A 24,500-nucleotide genomic window follows, 5' to 3' on the forward strand; every position below is an offset into this window, starting at 1 on the left:
ATATGATAAATATCAAGGAGAAGAGAGAGAGAGAGAAGATGGTCTTACAATTGAAAGAAGAATTAACAAAGCAGCACCACCTTTTTCAGAAAGCGAGAAAAGAGTCAGAGTCAGCAGTTTTGGCAAGTTATGTCATGAGTGAAATGATTGCTAAGTGTGGAAAGCCATTTACTGATGGTGAATTTATTAAACAATGCTTTATTAAAGTCAGTGAGATCATATATCCCAATAGGCTGTTGTTGCTGAAAACATTTTTCCTATCTCCAAATACAGTAGCAGAGCGTATTCTTGAGCTCTCTAAAGATAACAATGAGCAGCTCATCGAGAAAAGCACAGCTTTCTGCACATATTCAATCACAACTGATGAGAGTACCAGTTTGGTTGACAGTGTGCAGCTTGCCATATTTGTGAGAGGCATTAATGAAAACTTTGCAGTAACTGAAGAATTGCTCAGCTTGTCAACAATGCGCAGTAGAACAATGGCCAGCAGGGCTGGCTCCAGGGGTTTTGCCGCCCCAAGCAGCCAAAAAAAAAAAAAAAAAGCCGCGATCGCGATCTGCGGCAATTCAGCAGGAGGTCCTTCCCTCCAAGCGGGAGTGAGGGACCCTCCACCGAATTGCCGCCAAATAGCTGGACTTGCCGTCCCTCTCCAGAGTGGCCGCCCCAAGCATCTGCTTGCTAAGTTGGTGCCTGGAGCCAGGCCTGATGGCCAGTGACATTTTTCACTGTCTCACAGAAGCAATGGAACAACGCTGTCTGCCATGGCACTTGTTAGCAGGCTTAACTACTGACGGGGCTCCAGCAATCATTGGTCAAAAAACCGGATTGGTAGCACTAGTACAAAGAAAGCTGGCCAAGCAAAACACTGAGCAACCAATAGCGTTACACTGCATCATTCACCAACAAGCACTGTGCAGTCAATCTTTGAAATCTGACAATGTCACGTCAGTTGTGAAATGTGTGAATTACATTCACTCAAGGGGCTTGCAGCACAAACAGTTTCGTGCTTTCCTGGAGGAAAGTGAATCTAAATACGATGACTTGCTCTACTTCACTGAGGTGCGCTGGCTAAGCAGGGGTTCTACTTTAAAGAGATACTTTGTATTGAAAACAGAGGTGAAAAGATTAATGGAAGAAATTAAAATGCCTGTACCACAATTTGAAGATCACAAATGGATGTCCGATCTTGTTTTCCTTGTTGACGTAACACAAGAGCTGAATATCCTAAACCTGAAGCTGCAAGGTCCAGGCCAGCTGGTGACAGCAGTGTATGATAATGTGAGAGCATTCATAACTAAACTAAAATTGTGGGAAAAAAATCAGATTTCTCAGGGGACTCTCACTCCTTTTCCAGCATGCAAGTCACCTGTGGAAAAGCTCAGCTCTGAAATATAGTTCAGTGGTTCTGAATACACTACTAAGCTTGACCTGCTTTTGTAAGAATTTGATCAGCAGTTTGCAGATTTCAGAAAGCACAACAAAAGCTTCAATATGTTTGCTAATACATTTTCTGTTGATGTGGAAACAGCACCATGTGATTTACAAATGGAACTCATTGATATGCAGTGCAACACGTCTTTAAAGACTAAATTAAGAGAAACCGAGGATGTCACAGAGTTCTTCAGACAGCTACCACCATCTTTCCAAAATCTTTACAAAACCTTCAGAAAAATCATGTCCTTGTTTGGCAGTGCTTTCATTTGTGAGAAACGTTTCTCCACAATGAATATAAACAAGTCAAAATACCGAACACAACTATCTGATGCCCACCCTGCTGCAACTCTGAAGACCAACTGCTCAGTCGCTGAGGCCAAACATCAACAAACTGACAGAACTGAAGTGTTCCCAAGTGTCTGGTAAACATTAAAAACTCTCTGGCAGGCAAAGAATTGTATAAAGTTGTATGACAGTTTTATTATTTCTAAGAAATTTGAAATAAATACAATATAAATGTTTTCTTTTCTGAATACCATCTTCAGTGACATTATTGGCCCGCTGGGAGGATTTGAGGACTGGCACTGGCCCTAAGGCAAATTGAGTTTGAGACCCCTGATCTAGACCATCCCTGACAGATATTTGTCCAATCTGCTCTTAAAAATCCCCAATGATGGAGATTCCACAACCTCCCTCAGCAATTTATTCCAGTGCTTAACCACCCTGACAGTTAGGAAGTTTTTCCTAATGTCCAGCCTAAGCTGCCTTGACTGCAATTTAAGCCCATTGCTTCTTGTCCTATCCTCAGAAATTCAGAAAAACAGTTTTTCTCTCTCTACTCCTTGTAACAACCTTTTATGTACTTGAAAACTATTATCAAGTCTCCTCTCAGTCTTCTCTTCTCCAGACTAAACAAACCCAATTTGTTTGATCTTTCCTCACAGGTTATGTTTTCTAGAGCTTTAATCATTTTTGTTGCTCTTCTTTGGACTTTCTCCAATTTGTCCACATCTTTCCTGAAATGTGGTGCCCAGAACTGGACCCAATACTCCAGCTGAGGCCTAATCAGCGCAGAATAGAGCAGAAGAATTACTTCTCAGGTCTTGCTTATAACACTCCTGCTAATACACCCCAGAATGTTGTTTCCTTTTTTTGCAACAGCGTTACACTGTGACTCATATTTAGCTTGTGATCCACTATGACCCCCAGATCCCTTTCCGCAGTACTCCTTTGTAGGCAGTCATTCCCCATTTTGTATGTGTGCGACTGATTGTTCCTTTCTAAATGGAGTACACTTTGCATTTGCCCTTAGTGAATTTCATCCCATTTACTTCAGACCATTTCTCCGGTTTCTCCAGATCATTTTGAATTTTAATCCCATCCTCCAAAGCACACACGATCCCTTGCAGCTTGGTATCATCCACAAACTTTATAAGTGTACTCTCTATGCCATTATCTAAATCACTGATGAAGATATTGAACAGAACCAGACCCAGAACCAACCCCAGGGGACCCCACTCGTTATGCTCTTCCAGCATGACAAGCCATTCCAGCCAACAAGAATGCACAGCTGACCAGGGTCCATGTTTCTTGGCTATGGTCAGGCTTTTAAAAAAAAAGGTGCAAAGAAACATGGGTCATTTGCCATTGATATCAGGAAGAGAAGGAGGGAGGGAGGAAATTGCATGAAGGGAGGCCAAAGCCATGTTCCCATTACCACCTGCAACAATGTTTTGGTCCCATGAGGCATTGCAAGCCCTTCCCAAAATCTCCTGTGGCCAGATGCACTGTGGGACAGCTACCTATGGTGCACTGCTCTGTGCATCGATGCAAGCACTGCTAGTGAGGATACACTCTGCTGAGAAAATAAGCATGGTGTGGACATGCATGATCGATTTAATTAATTTGGAGGTTCAATGTTGACTTACATAAAGTCGACTTAACTTTGTAGTTTAGACATGCCCATAGTCACTGTCCATTCAGCAACGTTTTCATCCATGTGGTGTTCAATAGCTGTGTACGAGCACCAAAAGCTTTCAACTGAAAAACAAATACAATTAAAATTCCCGTGCTGGATCGGCAGAGTAGTGTGTGGCAGAAGTGCTGGGTTCTCCTCCCACTGCAATCCCAAAGGATATGAATTTTCCCTTCCTCATTTTCTAATCAACTTCTGTCCCCACCTAACAAAACAACGGAAAGTGAGTCACACGTAGCAATTCTTCTGAGAGAAGGGATGAGTTGCCTTGGTGATACAACCTGCCATTACTCGTGGTGGAAGAGACGGGACTGCACCCTGGATACTCTGCCCTGAGATCAAATGGGTCTGGAAGAGGAGAAGTCCTGGCTCAGACATGTTTTCCAACACTAAGTGCACGTGATAGAGTAGGTTTCTCATGTAAGTGCAGGGGCAGGGGGTGAAATAAACTTCCTTGTGTCCTCATACCCATGGTGGAAGAGTGGAAGTACTGTGACCCCCCAAGCTAGGTGCTGGACCCTTATTCAAGGCAGATTGTATATTTAGACTGGATCCATAGGGAGCATCTCTCTCATTTTCCACCCTCGCCCATCCAGGGAGCACAGTACAGCAAAAGGCATGTAGGTTCAGGCAGATGCTGAGAACGTGAACTGAGGAATGCAACTATAAAAGGGTGTGGATAGGCTTCAAAGACAGTGTATCCTGTGCAAAATGAATAGATGTCTGCGGGGTGTGGATTTGTCACAGCCGTAAGTGGATCACAAATGACAGGAGGTTGTTGGGAGAGCTGGGATGAACCCTGAGCACATAGGGCCCCACTACCCAGGACCAGCTGTGCTCAGAGGTGCTAGGATCCTTTCTATGATCTGCCAAGGAATAGTAAGATAGTTGTAATGCTTTTCATAAAGTTCACGGAAAGTTCAGCCTGACTGAGAAGTCTGGCATTAACAGCACCGTGTTAAACGGCTCTGCCAGCGTTTCAAGCAAATTTTAAAACTACTTCAAGAAAAGTGCTTCTCAGACACATGTACCTTTATTTTTGACTCTGCCTGGGGAGTGGAAATTGGAATTGCCTGGAGACTTATGTTCTTCTACAGAATAGATGCAGAATGAGAAGATTTGTGAAAGTGTACAATAACTTGACTTTAGATGAAATGCCCCTGTTCTCGGTAGATACTACTCAACTTCATGAGGAGAATTTATTTTAAAATAAAGAACTTGAAATATTTAAGAAGCAAAATTGGCAATTAATGTGTGATCTCAACATGCCAAAGGGAAACTGCAGACATAGATCAAGGGCAACCTACATCCCTGAGGATGTCATAAAGCAAACTTTCCTGAAGTTCTGAAATGCAAGAAAGAAGGAAGCCCAAATATAGGTCCAGTCTGCGACCCTTAGCTCAGATTGGTGAGTTGTTGCAAAGCAATTTCAGTGAAGCCAGCAGGGTTCTTCGTTGGAGTAACCGCTCAGCAGTGCAATCCAGGGACTCACAATCTAGCCCTTACACTGAAGAAAGGCAAATTCCCTATAGCAAACATCTCCCCACTGACTATATCCATGCTATGTCTTCTCCACAGCACATGGTTTACTTTCATCACAGTCCTGATGCTTAGCCAAAGAGATTTTACTCTTTATTTTTGATAACCCCCCCCCCAACATTTTGTTTAGCTCATCATTTTCCCAAAAATGATTTGGCCAGGAAACTCCAAATGTATTTTGTTCTATCTGTCTTAATGAGGGGGAAGTGCCTTATAGGTTTGCTTGGTTACTTTGGTTTCACTAAGAAAGTAACGTCATTTGGGGTTGTTACAGGGATGCCACTGCAACTTCTTTTCATCTTTTAACAAAATTCTTTGTTTACAAATGAAAAAAAAAAGAGTGTGGCTTCTTAAACCAACTGTCAGGGAAGTCTTTAACTTTTAAGTTTCCTAATATTTCCCAGATAACAGCAGGACTCTGATCAGCAAGTTTTGAGGGCTCCACTGTGAAATCAAAGTTATGGCTCTTAAGGGATAGAATCATAGATTATTAGGTTTGGAAGGGACTTCAGGAGGTCATCTAGTCCAACCCCCTGCTCAAAGCAGGACCAATCCCCAACTGGCCCCCTCAAGGATTGAACTCAAACCCTGAGTTTAGCAGGCCAATGATCAAACCACTGAGCTAACCCCACCCCTCACACTGCACACCACTGGTGGCAGCAGGTAGGATATGTGTAGCTGCATCCACACTGCAGCAATGACAGTCTCAGAGGGAGGCAGTGAGGAAAGGTTCCTGCAGTGGGACACTACACTGCTAAAAATAGTGTAGTGCACATGGGAGGAATTGCTTGGGCATGTAAAGAGGCATCATCTAAGGATTCAAGTGTGCCTTTACTCTGCTGGCATAAGCAATGCCTCATCATCTACACTGCTGCTTATACCTGTACTGGGGAGCATGCACAGTATGTTCTATACATGCCTCCAGAAGGAGTGTGCAGTGCAGACATACTCTTAGAGCACTTACAGCTTAGCAACAATTCTGAACACCACATCTGTGGAAAAGTTAATACATTAACAATACCCACAGTTTTTTCCCTTGTTTAGCAAGAGGATTTAACATCGTACTTTTGCCTATTGGAACATGGCGCCTTTCACTTTTGACACATCACTTTTGAAGCCAAGCTGAAATCAATGTATTAAAAAGAAGGGAAAGAAGAAAATTAAAGGACATAAATCAAGATGGGACTCGAGTTAGTAGGGAATTTTTGACAAATCATTAATGCCAATTTCTTGAAACTCTAACTTTTCACACAACAGACTTCAGTTGATGGATTTCTGAACTCAAAAAAAAATGCTGAAAAAAATTCACAAGTTGTCAAAATATTTAATTTCAACACTTCTAAAATGAAAGGATTACAGTTTCCCCATTTTTAAAAATGACATTTTGGGTCAAAATTTAAGCTAATTAGATTGATAAAAGGTTAAAAAAATAAAAAAAGTGGAAAAAAATTTAAATATTTCAACTGACCACAAACAAAAAAATTTCAGCTAGCAAAAGTTTTTCTTCGCATTAAAGAGAAGTATAAACAAGTTAAGACTGCTGGAAAAGCAGAAGTAGCAAAATAATGACATAAAGTAATAAAGAAATTGCAAAGATTGAACAAGCAAAAGTTTCAGAAAGAAGAGTGTCTAACGACTAGAGAAGGCATCAAGAAATCAGGAAATGGAAACATACAAAAAGGCTAAGTTGTAGGGAAACACAATCAGGACAATGCAAATGGTAAAAAAGGCTACTGGTGAACTGATAACAAAATACCCAGGAGATGTTGGAAGCATAGAAGGAGCATTTTGACCCAGTGCTGAACCGTGCAGTTCATCCAGATGTAAGCAATCTAGACAAGCTAGATGAACAGGGAGGCTTGCAAAGTAGCATGGATATCAGCACTGAACCACCGGCAGAAGAACAGAAAGAGCAGTGAAGCAGTTAAAAATATGAAAGCAGTAGGAATACACCCTTGTGATGCTGGTAGACCAGGTATCAGTTCATGCCAAGGCCCCAGGCCTCACTGAACACTTACAAATGCGTATCTGGAAACTAGTCTTTTTTACTTGTGTGTTAGAATTATCAAAATAGATATTAGATGTTAAGTTGATAAGAATGTGTTTAGACTTTATAAAAATGATGGTAGGATGCTGCATGTATTGATCTCACTTATAACCTCTATAGTCCATGGTATAAAGTTACATTGAGTGTTTGCATTGTAAACCTCTGTAATTGTGTAACTCACCAAACAGCAAAAGCAGCATTAATTAAGATAAAGTGCTTGTCCATGGCCCATTGAAAGCAAATGAAATATTGTGTAGTAAAGGACAGAGATTTTGTTGATTGCATTCCTAACTCCCTCCAGGAAGGAGGGACCTGCACATGAACTTATCCTATCAGTTTGGACTCTGGAGTGAAGGGGCTAAAAATCCCTGACAAGGAGAAACTACATCTCTTTCATGTTGGCTGGTCTCTGAGGGACAAAAGATTCCTACATAAGCAAAGACATCCCCATGCGACTTGGCATGGGTTAGCCCTGAAAGACACTTTGAACTGACAGACTACTAGAACTCAGTCACTTTTTGAATCACAAACTAAAATTCACTTATGTATGCATGCTTGCTTACTTTAACCTGTAAACAACTCATTTCTTTTTCCTAGTTAATAAGCCTTTAGTTAGTTTATTGCAGGATTGGCCACAGGTGTTGGCTTTGGGGTGAGAGCTATGTCATACACTGATCTAGGGTAAGTGATTGGTTTCTTGGGACTGGGAGCAACATGAATATTTTGTGATTTTTGGTGTAAGTGACCATTTATCACAAGTGCAGCTTGCCTGGATAGCAAGATAGACTCGAGAGCTCAAGGAGTCTGACTCCAGGCTAAGACTGTTACAGTGATCTAGGAATTCACATTTGTTAGTGTGGTGGTGAAATGTAGTTATAGAACCTACCACCACTTTGGGTTGCCTGCTCTGTTTTTGACAGTCTGTCCTGAGGTTGACACTCTCAGTTGTGAGCTGGAGTGACAGTGTGACAACCATATAACAGCTGAGCTGCTAAAAGGTGGCTGGATAAGTACTATCAAAGTATTAGAAAAAATATACAAGAAGGTATGGGAGCAGGAAGAGGTACAAGATGATTGGCTAAAGGCTATCACCTGGATAACCTGGATCGGTCTTCAACTGTCGTTAAGACTGCGTTGATCACAACACATCCACCATTCTTCTCACATTCTTGCCTTTCTTCTCCACGTTTGTCCAAAACGTTTTACAATGTCATCTTCCCATCTTCTTGGAGGCTGACCAGGTGGTCTTTTCTGTTCTCGTGGGCACCACTCAGTGATGATTGTGGTCCACCTATTGTCCGTGAACCATGCTATGTGGCCCGCCCATCATATCTTATTATATCTGCTTTCCACAATAATATCTTTCACACCACTGCATACTCTAGTTATTTCATTTGGGATGACATGCATCCGACGAAATGGGTATTCACTCATGAAAGCTCATGCTCCAATACGTCTGTTAGTCTATAAGGTGCCACAGGACACTTTGCTGCTTTTACAGATCCAGAAGGGAAATTCCCAAAATAGCTCGTTCCATTGCCCTTTCAGCTACCAGCAGCCGCTGTTCTTCTCTCTTCGTCAGTGCCCACGTTTCACTGCTATACAGCATAGCTGGCAGCACTGCTGAATTGAAGATATTTGTACGTGTGGTCTTGTCGATTTTTCCTTTGAGGATGTCCTTGATGGAATTAAACGCACACCATCCTGCCCGAATCCTTCACGAGAGTTTTCCGTTCATGTCTTGGCACATATTAACTTCTTGGCCCAAATATACGATTTTCAGTGAAATCGTATCTCTCTGCTTTACGCCTTTCTCTGTTGGGATGAGGAGGGGAGTTTTGAGGAGAGTAATGTCTATTGTACATCCAGTATTCACTTCCTTCAACAAACTGATGTACTGCATGGTAATGCCCTGCTCTGTGAGCTCCTTTAATATTGTATTGAACTCGACATAATTGAAGGCCTTTTCATAGTCAACGAAAGCAATGCACAGTGGGCGTTTGTATTCCCTTGCTCTTTGTAGGAGCTGGCTAAGGGTAAATATATGGTCGATTGTGCTGAAATTTCTTTGAAACCCTGCCTGCTCTCTCAGTTGTTGTTCATGCAGACTCTGCGAGAGTCGGTTCGTTATCACCTTTGTAAAGAGTTTATAGATATGAGAGAGCAGGCATATAGGGCAATAGTTCTACAGATTTTTCTCAAACCCCCTTCTTGTAGAGCAAGATGGTATTCGACTCCTTTCAGCTTGATGGTATTTTTCCTTCTTCGAGCTATCGACTGAATCTTAAAGCGAGGGCCTTCCAAAGTTTTTCACCTCCTGCGGAAATCATTTCTGATGTTATTCCATCTTTGCCTGGAGCTTTTCCCTTCTTCATCTAGTGTAGTGCACTTCAGACTTTGCCAACAATTATTGGGGGGACACGTTCTTCTGACTCTTGGAGCGTTGGGAGAGGGATGTTGAGTCTTGATTTGACCAGTTCTGTATAGAAGTCCTTGCAGACCTCCTCCATCCCTGCTCTGTGAATTACTGTCTCTCCATCCTTGTTCTTCAATGCTCTTACGCTCAATCTATACTGCGCCAATTCCCACTTGCATGTCCTGAGGCTCTTGCATGAATCAGCTGTTTTAAGGAGCTTTTCTTTTCGGAAGTTCTCAAAGTCGTCCTTCAGTTTTTGCTGTATAAGTTTGCACAGAATGGAGTACTCAAGGTTGTTATCCGAGCTCCTTTTCATATTTCTCCGCTTCTCTAACAAGCTTTTCGTTTTCAATTCTTCCCTTTGCCTTCTTCATCTTTTCAATTTCAGCTGCTTTTATGCAATATCAGCACACTTTTCCATATGGCTCCAGTCAAACCTAGAAATCACTTTCTTCAGCTTTGCTTCATCAAATGTGTTTGGGCGCTGTTTCCTGTTTGACATCTGTAAAGCCTTCTTTTCCACTACATTGTCGAAAATCAACTTTGCTCTAAGCAGGCAATGGTCAATGCCAGCGTTGAAGGGCTGCCCCACAAAGACGTCTTGAACAATGTACCTTTTATTAACTAAAATATAGTCGATTTCATTCTTACTCTTGCATTTGGCGCAATCCACGTTCACCTTTTTGCAATCTTCTTTTTGTACCAGGTGTTTGCCACATACAGTTCTTTCTTTTCTGCCATTGTTACCAGCCTGTCTCTTCTTTCATTTCTTTCACTGCTGCTGTATCTCCCTATGAACTTTTCACCAGCTTTCCCTCACCCAACCGTAGTGTTGAAAACTCACATCGTGACAGTGTAAGTGAACTTTTGCGTGAGGGCTCTTTCAAGCTCTTGGTAGAATTCTTCCACTTGTTCATCCTCACTTGCACTTGTGGAAGCGTAGGCCTGGATGACCTTGAGGATAGCTTTTGACTCCATCTGAAGATGCAGCACACCAATACGTGATGATATTAGCTGGCATGATAGGACTTTCGAAACCCAATCCTTACTGATGACAAATCCGACTCTTCCAATGTTTCTAGTGCCATCTCCCTTTCCGAGCCTCACAGTGCTTCCATCCTTCCAGTTGACTTCCAACTCCTTCTTTCGTTGGGTTTCGCAGATACCGAGGATATCACATTTTATCCTTTTCTTCTCCTCCATCAGATGGTTTAATGTTTCCTCTCTCGCCAGCAACCTACAATTGTAAGTACACACAGCGAAGGTTGTCCTCTTCCATGTTGGCCTAGCACCTTACATTTTTAGCAACCTCTCGTTGCTCAATTTCCACTCCACCACTGAAGAATGGTTTGATGATATGCGGGGAATTAAGACCCATTAACTCGTGTTGTTTTAGCCATTAACTTTAAGCCATCCCACTGGGTAGGCGGGCAGGCATAAGTACCTCCTCAAGCTTAGCTAGCCTTCAATCTCTAAGGAGAAAGAAAAACACTCTTTCCTCTGATAGAGCAATCCTCCTCCTTGAATTGGATAGTCCAACAGCATTGTAGCATGGTAAGACCTACCAGGGCATACGCCCTGCTACCATAGCTGTCAGATGGCCAGGGTCAGCGCTTCACCACGATGAGGCGCTGAGGTAGGATTTTGCAGTCGGCTAAAGGCCATATTTTTACCAATCCTGAAGAAAGGAGATCTGCTGATCTGAATAATTATAGAGGTATAAGCTTATTGTCAGTACCAGGAAAAAATCACGATGAAAGTAATTGTCAACAGATTAAGGCCAGTTTTAGAGGAAGCAGTAGAAGAACAGTAAAGATCAGACCAGGCCAAAGTTGCATTGATTAGGTATTCACACTCTGTCAGTGGGGAAAAAGTGAGAACAGGGATTTAAAGATTAAAGCTATTTACAAAGCTTTCTGCAATGCTATAGAAGAATTGCGCGGAAATTAAGCAACTTGTTGAAGTCAAGGTTTGGTGCAAGACAAGAGGGCATAGCCCCACCTTCTCTTTCATCATGCTCTTAAACTGGACATTAAGAATGTTAGATGAGTTGAAGGATATGACATTGAATCATCTAGAGGTAAACTCCTAGCTTGTGTAGATGACATTGTATAACTGGCAGACATGTTTGAATTCATTACGATTCTCTTTGCTACCTTTGAAAATTGGTGTAGTCAACTTGGACTTACAATTAATGCCAAACTAACAAAGTGATTGCATCTTGGAAAGGGAACAATAGATAAAAAATGTTGAAATGCAGACGCAGGGAACAAGCAGAATTTTATATGTACCTAGGAAGCTTGATAACTGTCAATGAGGATGAGGTTAAAAGGAGACGTGCTTTAGCAACAAGTGCTGCACAGAAATTGACAAAAGTATAGGATTGATAAAGACATTACATCTGGTATTAAAGTGAGGGTTTATCAAACCCGTGTACTAACAATGTTAATTTATGGTCTGAAAGCAGCTGCATTAAATGAAACAAACATCAGAAGACTGGAGGCTGTAGAGATGAGAGTTCTTTGAAAAATGTCAGGGTACAGTGAAATGTTTTTATGGCAAATGAATTCAGAAGGAGAGTAGGATGTGAAATCAGGGTATGGGATTGGCTACAATCAAAACTATTATGATGGCAGGGAAACTGCAGAAGACAAATGAATGATAGGATGCTAAAGAAAATAATGCAAACACAACCAAGGTCAACCCAATCTAGAGGCCGACCACCGACTAGATGGTGAGACATTGTACACAGGGATAGGACCAGTCTGGGCTTAATGGAGGAAAAAGCCATGGACAGGAATGAATGGTGATGCTATACTGCTCCCTGTGTCTGCTCCTGGATGAAAGAGAGAATAATTTCAAAAGTTCAAAACTGATTCAACACAGAAACAATTTTTTAACTCTTAAAATAATTGGTGGATGAAAACTATTTCCCACCCAGTTAGGACTAACACATCAGCATTAGTTACAGTGCTTTAACTCCCAAGAATGAGATCCAGAAATTATACAAATAGAAAAGGATTTCTTTAGGTTTGGGGGAGGGGGAGGTTGCTTAAAGAGAAGTGCAGGAGACAAAGAAAATGTACAACAGGGTTCTGTCCTTGATGGGATGCAAAGTAGTGATCAAATTCCTTCCACACACCATTTCTGTTATAAAAACTGTTATCCAGGAACTTCCTGAAATTTACAGGATCCAGTGCTACACATTTTTAACCAAACCTTTGAAAACAAAAATAGAGTTGTGTTCACATCAAGCAGTGAAAAATGATTACTTGATCCGGCTCTGTCAGCACAGTTCAGCTGCTATGTCATTGTTTTCTGTGTACTGCATTTGTAAATCTCTAAGGATTCTGCTGTCTGCAGAGACAAACACTCATTTTATGTTCATTTCAGTACAAACTGTTTCAAAGAGAGGCTGTGTGCGCTCATGGAAGTTGTGTATGTGTGCACCGTTGTTCTTACTTTAAAATAAAAGTCATTCTGACTGACCATACCCATTTACTCTGTGTATGGCAAATATATAATACTTCTTCTACAGAGTATTAAAGAGCTCTCACATAAAGCAAAGTACCACGGAGAAAGATGCTCCTTCCTCTACATTTATCACATCCCACTTAATCCCGGCAATGCAATTTGTATATCTGAGCTTTTCTATTGGGAGTTTGTCCTAAGAAAGAATGGGCTTGGTGTTTTGGAGAAGCTACAGAAAAAATGGGACTGACCAGGATTTGATATGGTTAAATATGGAATATACAAGTGCCGGAAACATGTCAGCGCAATTCCTTTAGCAGATAAGCTAGTTATATAGTATGCAGCAGACTGCTGCTGGCCAGCAAGACTATTTATATTGGCTAAGCCTCTAATATTCTTCCAAACAAAGACAGGCCATCCTTTGAGAATAAAAGAGTGACCTGGTTTCTTTCATTTCCAAGGAGTTAAACAAATAACTGCACTATCAAAAGCCACAACAAACAATGTATGCCATACATTTAAGAAGAGTCTTCTGATGGTAACAAGTTAATCTGCAAAAAGAATCCCCATTATTCAGTAAAACCTTACACTCAGAGTTATCCTGTAGGAAGTACGAAGGTCATTTAACAGCTACATTTTGGGAGCTTTTTATCTCATGCTATAACAGTTATTCTGTGAAGTGAGCACCTGAGACATTTTTTTTTAAGTTGCTTTCTGCACAAGATGTCTGGGCACAAGTTCTAACCAGTGTGCCCACCAGTCCCACTGCATTCAGGAAGGGCAGCTCCCAAGCCAGCATTCCAAAAGGGATTATCTCCTTGCCATTGTCCCCACAAGTGCTTCCAGGAACAAACACAAATATCTAAGATCTTGTAAGAGAGTTTCTTCTTATGAAGTTTCTGACCTACATACGCAGACAAGAGGTCGATCTTTTGCTTATCCAAACTCTGAAATGTTTGCAGTTTTTCAATCAGCGATTTCAATGCCAAAATGAGGACACAGGACAAGATGATTTTTGCTTCCATGAAGTTCCTCTGGACAGAGTTGTCAATTTTAGCATCCTAAGTCCTTTTGCCCTAGCTCTAAAATACAGCAGATTTCTGCACTCACTGAGAGTATGTCTACACTGCAATTAAACACCTGGGCTTGCCTATGTCAGGTGACTCGAGTTCATGGAGCTCAGATTACAGGGCTAACTGCAGTGTAGACATTCAGGCTCAGGCTAGAGCATGGGCTCTGGGACTCCTCTCCATTGTAGTATCCCAAATCCCAGGCTTCAGCCCAAGCCCAAATGTCTACACAGCCCTGTAGCTGGAGCCCTGTGAACCCAGGTCAGCCGCAGATGTTTAATTGCAGTGTAGACATACTTTGAGTAGTAGACTTAGTACAACAGATACTGAGTCAGCTACTTTCACAGCAACTCCACTCTGCTACCAGTCCCTCTCACCCAAGAAGCAAGAATCCAGAAGTTTTTCCCAGATCTGTCATCTCCATGGTGTTAAGCAGGAAGGTGACCCTTATACAGAAACATTTGATTTTTGTTCAGAGAATTTCAGAACGTTCAGCGCACAGCATCTAGCAAAATGGGCTCCTGCTGCGTGACAAGGGCCCTTAGGTCCTATAGTAATGCAAATAATTAATAATTCATTTTGAACATAATATAAGAACATAAGAATGGCCGTACCGGGTCAGACCAAAGGTCCATCTAGCCCAGTATCCTGTCTACCGACAGTGGCCAATGCCAAGTGCCCCAAAGGGAGTGAAGCTAACAGGCAATGTTCAAGTGATCTCTCTCCTTCCATCCATCTCCATCCTCTGATGAATAGAGGCTAGGGACACCATTCTTTACCCTTCCTGGCTAATAGCCATTTAGGGACTTAGCCACCATGTTCCCTTTTAAACATTGTTATAGTCCCAGCCTTCACAACCTCCTCAGGTAAGGAGTTCCACAAGTTGACTGTGCACTGTGTGAAGAAGAACTTCCTTTTATTTGTTTTAAACCTGCTACCTATTAATTTCATTTCGTGACCCCTAGTTCTTGTATTATGGGAATAAGTAAATAACGTATTTCTCTACATCACTCATGATTTTATATACCTCTATCATATTCCACCTTAGTCTCCTCTTTTCCAAGTTGAAGAGGCCTAGCCTATTCAATCTTTCCTTGTATGGGACCCTCTCCAAACCCCTAATCCTTTTGGTTGCCCTTTTCTGAACCTTTTCTAGCGCTAGAATATCTTTTTTGAGGTGAGGAGACCACATCTGTACACAGTATTCGAGATGTGGGCGTATCACGGATTTATATAAGGGCAATAAGATATTCTCCGTCTTATTCTCTATCCCCTTTTTAATGATTCCTAACATCCTGTTCGCTTTTTTGACCGCCTCTGCGCACTGCGTAGACAACTTCAGAGAACGATCCACGATGACGCCAAGATCTTTTTCCTGATTCGTTGTAGCTAAATTAGCCCCCATCATATTGTATGTATAGTTGGGGTTATTTTTGCCAGTGTGCATCACTTTACATTTATCCACATTAAATTTCATTTGCCATTTTGTTGCCCAATCACTTAGTTTTGTGAGATCTTTTTGAAGTTCTTCACAATCTGCTTTGGTCTTAACTATCTTGAGTAGTTTAGTATCATCTGCAAACTATGCCTCCTCACTATTTACCCCTTTCTCCAGATCATTTATGAATAAATTGAATAGGATTGGTCCTAGGACTGACCCCTGGGGAACACCACTAGTTACCCCTCTCCATTCTGAGAATTTACCATTAATTCCTACCCTTTGTTCCCGGTCTTTTAACCAGTTCTCAATCCATGAAAGGACCTTCCCTTTTATCCCATGGCAGCTTAATTTACGTAAGAGCCTTTGGTGAGGGACCTTGTCAAAGGTTTTCTGGAAATCTAAGTACACTATGTCCACTGGATCCCCCTTGTCCACATGTTTGTAGACCCCTTCAAAGAACTCTAATAGATTAGTAAGACACGATTTCCCTTTACAGAAACCATGTTGACTATTGCTCAACAGTTTATGTTTTTCTATGTCTCTGACAATTTTATTCTTAACTATTCTTTTGACTAATTTGCCCGGTACCGACGTTAGACTTACTGGTCTGTAATTGCCGGGATCACCTCTAGAGCCCTTTTTAAATATTGGCGTTACATTAGCTAACTTCCAGTTATTGGGCACCGAAGCCGATTTAAAGGACAGGTTACAAACCTTAGTTAATAGTTCTGCAACTTCACATTTGAATTCTTTCAGAACTCTTGGATGAATGCCATCTGGTCCTGGTGTCTTGTTAATGTTGAGTTTATCAATTAATTCCAAAACCTCCTCTAGTGACACTTCAATCTGTGACAGTTCCTCAGATTTGTTACCTACAAAAGCCGGCTCAGGTTTGGGAATCTCCCTAACATCCTCAGCCGTGAAGACTGAAGCAAAGAATCCATTTAGTTTCTCCGCAATGACTTTATCGTCTTTAAGTGCTCCTTTTGTATTTCGATCAACTGAGTGTTTAGCAGGCTTCCTGCTTCTGATGTACTTAAAAAACATTTTGTTATTACCTTTGGAGTTTTTGGCTAGCCATTCTTCAAACTCCTCTTTGGCTTTTCTCATTACACTCTTGCACTTAAGCTGGCAGTATTTGTGCTCCTTTCTATTTGCCTCACTAGGATTTGATTTCCACTTTTTAAAGGAAGTCTTTTTATCTCTCACTGCTTGTTTTACATGGTTGTTAAGCCACGGTGGCTCTTTTTTAGTTCTTTTACTGTGTTTCTTAATTTGGGGTATACATTGAATTTGGGCCTCTATTATAGTGTCTTTATAAAGGGCCCATGCAACTTGCATGGATTTCACTTTAGTCACTGTACCTTTTAACTTTTGTTTAACTAACCCCCTCATTTTTGTATAGGTCCCTCTTTTGAAATTAAATGTCACAGTGTTGGGCTGTTGAGGTGTTCTTCCCCCCACAGAGCTGTTGAATGCTATTGTATTATGGTCACTATTTCCAAGCAGTCCTGCTATAGTTACCTCTTGGACCAGCTCCTGCGCTCCACTCAGGATTAAATCTAGAGTTGCCTCTTCCCTTGTGGGTTCCTGTACCAGCTGCTCCATGAAGCAGTCATTTAAAGTATCGAGAAATTTTATCTCTGCATTTCGTCCTGAAGTGAAAGGTTCCCAGTCAATATGGGGATGATTGAAATCTCCCACTATTATTGGGTTCTTAATTTTGATAGCATCTCTAATTTCCCTTAGCATTTCATCATCACTATTACTGTCCTGGTCAGGTGGTCAATAATAGATCCCTAATGTTATATTTTTATTAGAGCATGAAATTTCTAACCATAGCGATTCTATGGAATATGTGGATTCGCTTAAGATTTTTACTTCATTTGAATCTACATTTTCTTTCACATATAGTGCCACTCCTCCCCCTGCACGACCTGTTCTGTCCTTCCGATATATTTTGTACCCCAGAATGATTGTGTCCCATTGATTGTCCTCAGTCCACCAGGTTTCTGTGATGCCTATTATATCAATAGGATATATTGGGAAGGATGGTTGAACGATCAATAAGTGTCTTCACTCTCTACTTATGTTCTATGCACTAGAAAAATGCTGCAGTCTCTTATACATTGGCATCAATGGATGTATATTTAACAGCAGCAGCATCCAAGCTACAGTAAACAAAAGTAATGGATGAGAGGACACACACACAAGAACAGAGTCCCAGCAAAATCTTTCATTTACTCTGCCAAAGGACAGTGTCAATCTCTCCAAGTTAGTTAGTTACCTCAGGCTACTGGAAAGTTTGTAAAGGCAACTACCATAAATACGATTCGTTTTTTGCCATTTTCCTGCTGGGCTTACATGCTAGTGCAGATTTTACTCATATGTTTAGGCCACTTCATTTGTCATATTTGTCATATTTGTTTCATACAAGTTTGAAACGATATAGCCACTTGCCGTGTACAAGAGTACAATACAGCAATCATAATGCAGTTTTCAGGAACAACACAGAGCTATTAAAAATGAGTCAGCTCACAATTTCCAAAGAAGCAGCAGTAATGAAAATGTACATCACATGCTTAAATTTCTAATTTGCATAACCTATCACATTCTTCATTTCTAGCAGCATACTGGGTTTTGTCAGAGTATGCGAAAATACTGAGGATGTTGCAAATCACAAATTAGCTTATACCGCTATTGCCAGAACACAAGAATGAGATTGATGCCAATGTATAAGAGACTGCAGCATTTTTCTAGTGCATAGAACATAAGTAGAGAATGAAGACACTCATTGATCGTTCAACCATCCTTCCCAATATATCCATTCGGGGAGGCAAATCCACTGTAAGGAGGGTGGAGGGAAACTGTGTGTGTGCCATAGACCCATGCTCTGTGGTGAAGTCCTGCACCTCGGCACACAGGGAATTAAGAGGAGGTGCCACTGTCCTTACTTTCACAGCTGCGTTGTAAAGACAGACATATTCAAAAAGACTGTGCAGTGGTCAGGCACTACAGTAATGGGGGAGTAGCGAAGCGAAGACTCACTGGTGCTGTACTTCCTGCTGGTTGTCCTGGGAATTAGTTCTTTTCCAGCTCAGGAGCACCCTCTGCCGGCTGACGTCTCACCTGCCTCAGGCCCCATGAACCTCCTGGACCCTGGTGCCTTTTTCCTCAGGGTTCTGCCCCAGCAGTACCCTCACATTCTAGGTCTCCCCTCCCAGGAGAATCCCCAACCCTCTAAACCCACCTTGCCACAGTGGTTACTGCCAGTTATTGTCTAGCCCCCGCTCACTGGGGCAGACTGCAGTCTGTTAAATGCCACTCATCATTGGCAAGGGAGTCCGACCAGTTGCCTTTGCCTAAGCCTGGGCTGCACCTCTGCAACCCCTGTACCAGCTTTGGCCTTTAGCAAGACCTGCAGCCTGGGGATTTGCCTCTTGCCTTTTCCCAGAACTGCTCTACTCCCAGTACCCTAAGCGCCCAGTTAGCCAGGTTCTTCTCTCTTCACAGCTAGAGAGAGACTCCTCAGCCCAGCCCTCTTATCAGAGCCACTACACCCTGATTGAGCGTGGCCCCAGCTGTGACTGCTTCCCCAATCATCCTTGCTTGACTGCTTTTCCCCTGTTCTCCAGGAGTGGGGCAGCGGCCCCACTACAGGGGGCCATAAAATTACCTAAGATAAAGAGATGGTGGATTGTTACAATGGTCCTTTTGCACTTAACTGCTACTCTATGCAAGGGACTGAGCAGCGCCGAGTACCAGTTTGACAGTCCTGGATGAGCTCCCCCTGCAGAACATTCACCAGGCTGCTGTATTGGACACAAGCCTTGTGTCCCAGGCATGTGCTCATGGCCTGCAGGGGCTGGGCAGAGTTTAGGCACTGTCTCTCAGGCTGGGGACCACCAGGCACACTCTTTTGCTGCAGACTCTGTGTCTGACACCCCCCTTGGCAGCGGGGATCTGCAATCCAATTGCCTAGGTCTTGAAACTAGTGCCAGCTCTACAAAGCCTCCCCAGTAGCTACTGCACATTTTCAGAATTCCACTGACACTGTGAACCCTCTTGGGTTCCTCTTGGGGAACACAGTGTGTCAGTAAACAATTCACAAAAGAGAATTTCTAAATTCACACATACTCTATATAGAGAGAGCACAAGAGATGTACAAATCTATAAAAACAATAAAAACCTGCGTGCAAATCCTTACCTCACCATCCTCTGGAGCCAAAAGAAGATGAAACTATATACAAAAGCACAGATTTATCAAACCTGGGTACCACCGATTCTTTCAGATGGATCTGAAACATGGACATTGCTTAAACAAACATCAGGAGGCTTGAGGCACTTCATATACACTGCCAGAGGTGACTACTGGGGATGCGATGGCTTGACTTTATCAGTCATAAGGAGGGGTCATTGAGAACAGGCCTCAAGAGGAATGTTGTCATTATTGGCCACCACTGACTGGCTCTTTTTGATCATGTTGCCTGCCTTGGAAACAATCTTCCTGAACACGGTGCTCTGAAGATCAGACTTGAGGTCAGAAGGGCTCACTGACCCATCATGGACTGGCAGCTGTTACATGGTCACTCGTGATTAACCTGACTGCACCAGATCAGTAATAACCCTGTGGAGCTCATAGACACCTGGAATACAGCCATACATTCAGTGCCTCTGACCTTTGCTGTCTAACTGTACTGTTGTTGTTTCTTTAACATTCCAAGAGGACGTTGGGATTTGGTTAGTGTCTCTTCAGGGAGCCCAGGATTCTCCTCTCCTGCTTAGCCTTGTCTTCTGGTTCTGGTCTGCTTACCTCTCTGCCTCTCTCTAAAATGGCTGACGAAAGAGCATTTCATCAAGTTTTAGTCCCTTTTGTCAGGTGACCCTTACCCCAAATCCAGTGACTTCAAGTCCCTCATCAAGTGACCTACTGTTTGATTACAAGGCCACCTGAGAGAACAGGTTTCTCTAGGCTATAGCTACCTCACTGCGGAAGGGAGCTTCCATTTGAATAGAAGATCCCGCAGGTAAACAGTCCTCGATTGTTCTGCGTTTTTCACCCTCTGGTAATGCCTCTTGGATTCCCAGTCCAAGATGGAGGTGAAGAGACAACAGTAAAGCCACACTGCTATAGTGTTACTATCAAACAGGAGTGTGTAGTTTGACATAGGTTATGTCTACACTTGGGGGTGCCGTGTAGAGCACAGGCACCACACATGTACCTACATGTGACAGTGAAAGGCTCCGGCACTGGGGAGGCAGTGGGACACTATTCTACTAAAAATTCCAGTGTAGATATGGGAGGCACTGCTTGGGCATGTAGAAAGCCCATGGGCGTTCAGCCAGCCATGTAGGGCCTTTGACTTACTCTACTTACCTAAGCCACGTCTCACTATCTGCACTGCTGTGTTAGCCAGGTATGCAGTGTTTGTACTCTACACAAAACCCAAATGTAGACATAGTCATGGATAGAGGCATACTCTAATCCATCACAACCAGGAAAACCAATTCTTTTATTTTGCAAATCCATGTCTGATATTATCCCAATATATCTCCATGTTAATTCTTCTAAAAACCACCACAGATTTGAACTGTTTCCAAGAGGGCTTTTTTTTTAAGTCTCCTAGAAATTTATGACTTTTTATGACAAAAACGTTTTCTAGAAATGTATTGTTCCTGAGACACTACTACAGTAAAGTCAGCCCAGTTTTAAATGGTTCAGCATTAAATATTTCTTCCCACAAACAAGCATCTCCATGATTACTTCTTTGCCAAATCGGTCCAGACAAGCAGAAAGTCCTCTTCTATAGGAGGACTACTGGACATACTGAAATATTAGTGTCATAGGGGACTCAACCAACTCCCATTGCCGTCAGTGGAAAGCTATCTATAGACTCCCATAGGAGTTAGATCAGGCCCTATATGCAGGCTTCTACAGTAACTGCTCTCTGTCTCTAAGAGATGATAAATATTACATTTCCTCTTCAGAGAGATTTCATGTTCACTGCAAACTAACTCATGCTCTTTGAAAAAAAGTGTGCACCTATTGAGCAATCTGCCAGTGTAAGAAAACCTTACTCAGCCAAACCACTGCATAGGTGCTGGAACTAAGGATGCTGGTGGTGCTGCCGCACCCCCTGGCTTGAAGTGGTTTTCATTATATACAGGGTTTACAGTTTGGTTCAATGGCTCTCAGCACCCATCACTATACAAATTGTTCCATCTCCCTTGACCACAGGTAGAAAAAGCAGATTCCATTTCTACAGTCGTTTAGAAAGAAACAATTGGTGCTAGTGAGTCCTCACAACGAATAAGTTCAAAATCTAAGATAGAAGAGATTGGGAAGCTTAGTGGAGGAATTATTTTTTTCCCCTCTGCAGTAGATATGGCTTCAAGTCCAACCTAAGGTTTAATTAGTTTGAAGGAGAGTTTTGGACAGAGTAAGATAAACAAAATACACCCCCTCTGTACATTCCATCACTTAAAATAGAAGAAAAAAGATCTAGGTGGCTTTTGGCTCCTGGTGCTATAATATAGTGAACTCAACATGCAAGTCCTAAATCTTATTTTGATGTGAAACTAGCCAACGTGGAAGGCGACTGGGAAGGGAGGAGTGGTAGAAAAAAGATTTTCAGCGGCATTCTATAGTCTCTTTAAGACTATGCTTTACTTAATGTTACACACAAAAAACTATCTTAAAAGAAATTAAGGTTGTAAAGTCAAGCACTCAAAAGTTAGTAAATGCCAGAATTAAGGTCATCAGTGCAGCCCTAATTTGGTCCCCTTCTGTGTATCCGTTCTGAGACAGTCTTTAATAACATGATTACATAATATTTTTTTTTACACAGGACCCCACCTCATTCAGTGCGCAGAATGAACAGTGCTCACTTAATGACAGCTATTCAATATTTCGTTTTCTTCTTATTGTTCCATGGATAGCCCTAGGCTACAGTTACTGCACACTGTTTAAACACTGCTCTGAAGACAGAATTATTAAATTTCCTCCAGGGCTTTTCTATACTATCCAAGTGCTTCACAAACATTAACCAACCTTCAGAAAACTGATGTGAGACGGTGCAGAGAGATTAAGGTCCAAAGTAGCCACTAATTTTGGATGCCCAACTTGAGATGCCAAGGAACCTGATTTTTCAGAGTACTTAGCAATATAGAGCATTTTATATATTCAAGCACAGCTGCCATTGACTGATTGCTCATGACAGCAAATAGCAAATATTACTCAAGGTTTATAACTGTAGAGGCATGTGTGGGGGCTGAGGGAAGAGGGAGAGACTGTCTGCTCCTTTTACTCCACAATTAGCAGTACATATAATTAAAACTTCAGCAGCAGTCATGGCTCAGAAATACAGGAGTCCAATTATCAATCCATTTTCAGACCTGGAAAAGAATTAGCCTTTTTAACCACTATAATTTTAAACATTCTCAAGCTAAATACATGGCAACTCCACTTCTAGAAATTTATGATTAAGCTAGATATGGTCCTCTAGTTAGACTTCCTTCCAATGAAGGATTTTTTTCCCATAGTATGTTTACTAATGTTTTTGTCCAGTCTAGATTTAAAATCTCCAGGTGGCAAGGAACAAATGCAGGTGGTGAACGTAGGACAGAGAGCAAACTAATCAGCAACATATTAAATACTGTAATTAGGGGAGAGCAAGAGCACCTTACAGATGTGTTCCTTTATTCCAGGGTGTTCCAACCAACAACAAGAATCGTACTTCAAAGAGTCACACTGGTGTAATAACATTCAGATCATCTAAGCAGCTCCTCACATAACCTGTATTATCACAAACAATACCTCAAAAATTGTTACCTCTTTGAACAGGACAATGCGCTAGAGGCACTTTAATACAGCCAGGTGCAGGGCTTTAGATATTCCAATAACAGTCATGTGGAAATCTGAAATACTGATACTCAACCACACAGATGATACCCAGAATGGCTATAACTAAAACATGGCATAATAAGATTCTGTTTACTTTTTCTGACAGCGTGAATGGAAAGTTGGTATCATTAAAGCCAGAGGGACAGATCCTCAGCCCGTGTAAGTGTACATAGCTCCACTGAAGTCAGTGGGGCTCCAGTGATTTGCACCAGTTGAAGATCTGGCCCCAAGCATCTGGACTTATTTGAGTACTGCCTGGTGTGACTGGCAAAGAGCTGCAGGACTCTGCATAGAATAGATCAGATAGATACTCACAAGCTTCATCTCTAATTAAATATAAAATTGAAATTACACTAAGGTTAAAATAAATACAGGAAACCCTGAAAATCACTCACAGTAAGCCACAAAACTGTTCTTATGGAGCTTCTAATGCACCGTATTACTAAATCCTGACTTCTATATTTATAGAAAGCTGCCACCTGGAAAAGAAGAGTGTAAATATTTGGAACGGAAAGGCTGGGTTAAAAAAAATTCAGCAACCAACAAGCAAAAATCTCCAACAAAATTCATACCATTCAATCCACAAGCTTGCTTCTTGTCTGTTGTGGTCTCACGCCGTTGCCTTAAAGCATTTTGAAGGATATTTGCCCTGTAGATTATGTGTGGGTACGGTATTCCCTCTTCCAGTGGATGCTTTTTGACAGGCTCAATGAAGTAGTCCCCCTGGGGCAGACGGAAATATCCAGTCTGAAAATAAGTACAGAAATGTTAATTTCAACTGCACCTCTCCAGCACTCTGATTCAAATCTGAATGAGTCTGGATGTTCCCTCACATCAGCATCTTTGGGCTTTTCTGGTAAGTTAGCCATGTTTCACTCAACAGCTTAATATGAAAACAATAGGGTTGTTTGTTTGTTTTTTAACTACTTTTTTTCTTTGTAATATAAGATACAAAAAGAGGAACTTTGAAGTCTTGCTGGAACTCAGCACTTGAGGGTAATAAAAATGGAGGATGCTGCTTTGACAACTCACTAGCAGCATAGTCCTGCAGGGCCTAGCTTACAAGAGTTGCTCACATGAACTCCTTTCTAAAAGCTGTGCCCCTCTTCATCATGGCAAAGGTTTTCAGACTTCAACAACACTGACAAAAGAGCAAAATTAATCAGTCAAAATGCTGCATTCATGACACAGTAGAAAAGTCTTT

General features: G+C 41.8%; 1 protein-coding gene across 1 annotated transcript in view; it reads right to left on the reverse strand.

Annotated features, from left to right (window-relative positions):
• ADAMTS12 (ADAM metallopeptidase with thrombospondin type 1 motif 12) overlaps nucleotides 1–24,500 on the reverse strand; it is a 226,202-nt gene that overhangs the window by 194,400 nt on the left and 7,302 nt on the right. The window contains exon 2 of the mRNA XM_050943769.1: nucleotides 23,869–24,043. Within this exon, the coding sequence (XP_050799726.1) occupies nucleotides 23,869–24,043 (175 nt within the window). The remainder of the gene's footprint in view (nucleotides 1–23,868; nucleotides 24,044–24,500) is intronic.

This window comes from Gopherus flavomarginatus, chromosome 3 (genome assembly GCF_025201925.1).
Source record: "Gopherus flavomarginatus isolate rGopFla2 chromosome 3, rGopFla2.mat.asm, whole genome shotgun sequence".
Taxonomy (NCBI): domain Eukaryota; kingdom Metazoa; phylum Chordata; order Testudines; family Testudinidae; genus Gopherus; species Gopherus flavomarginatus.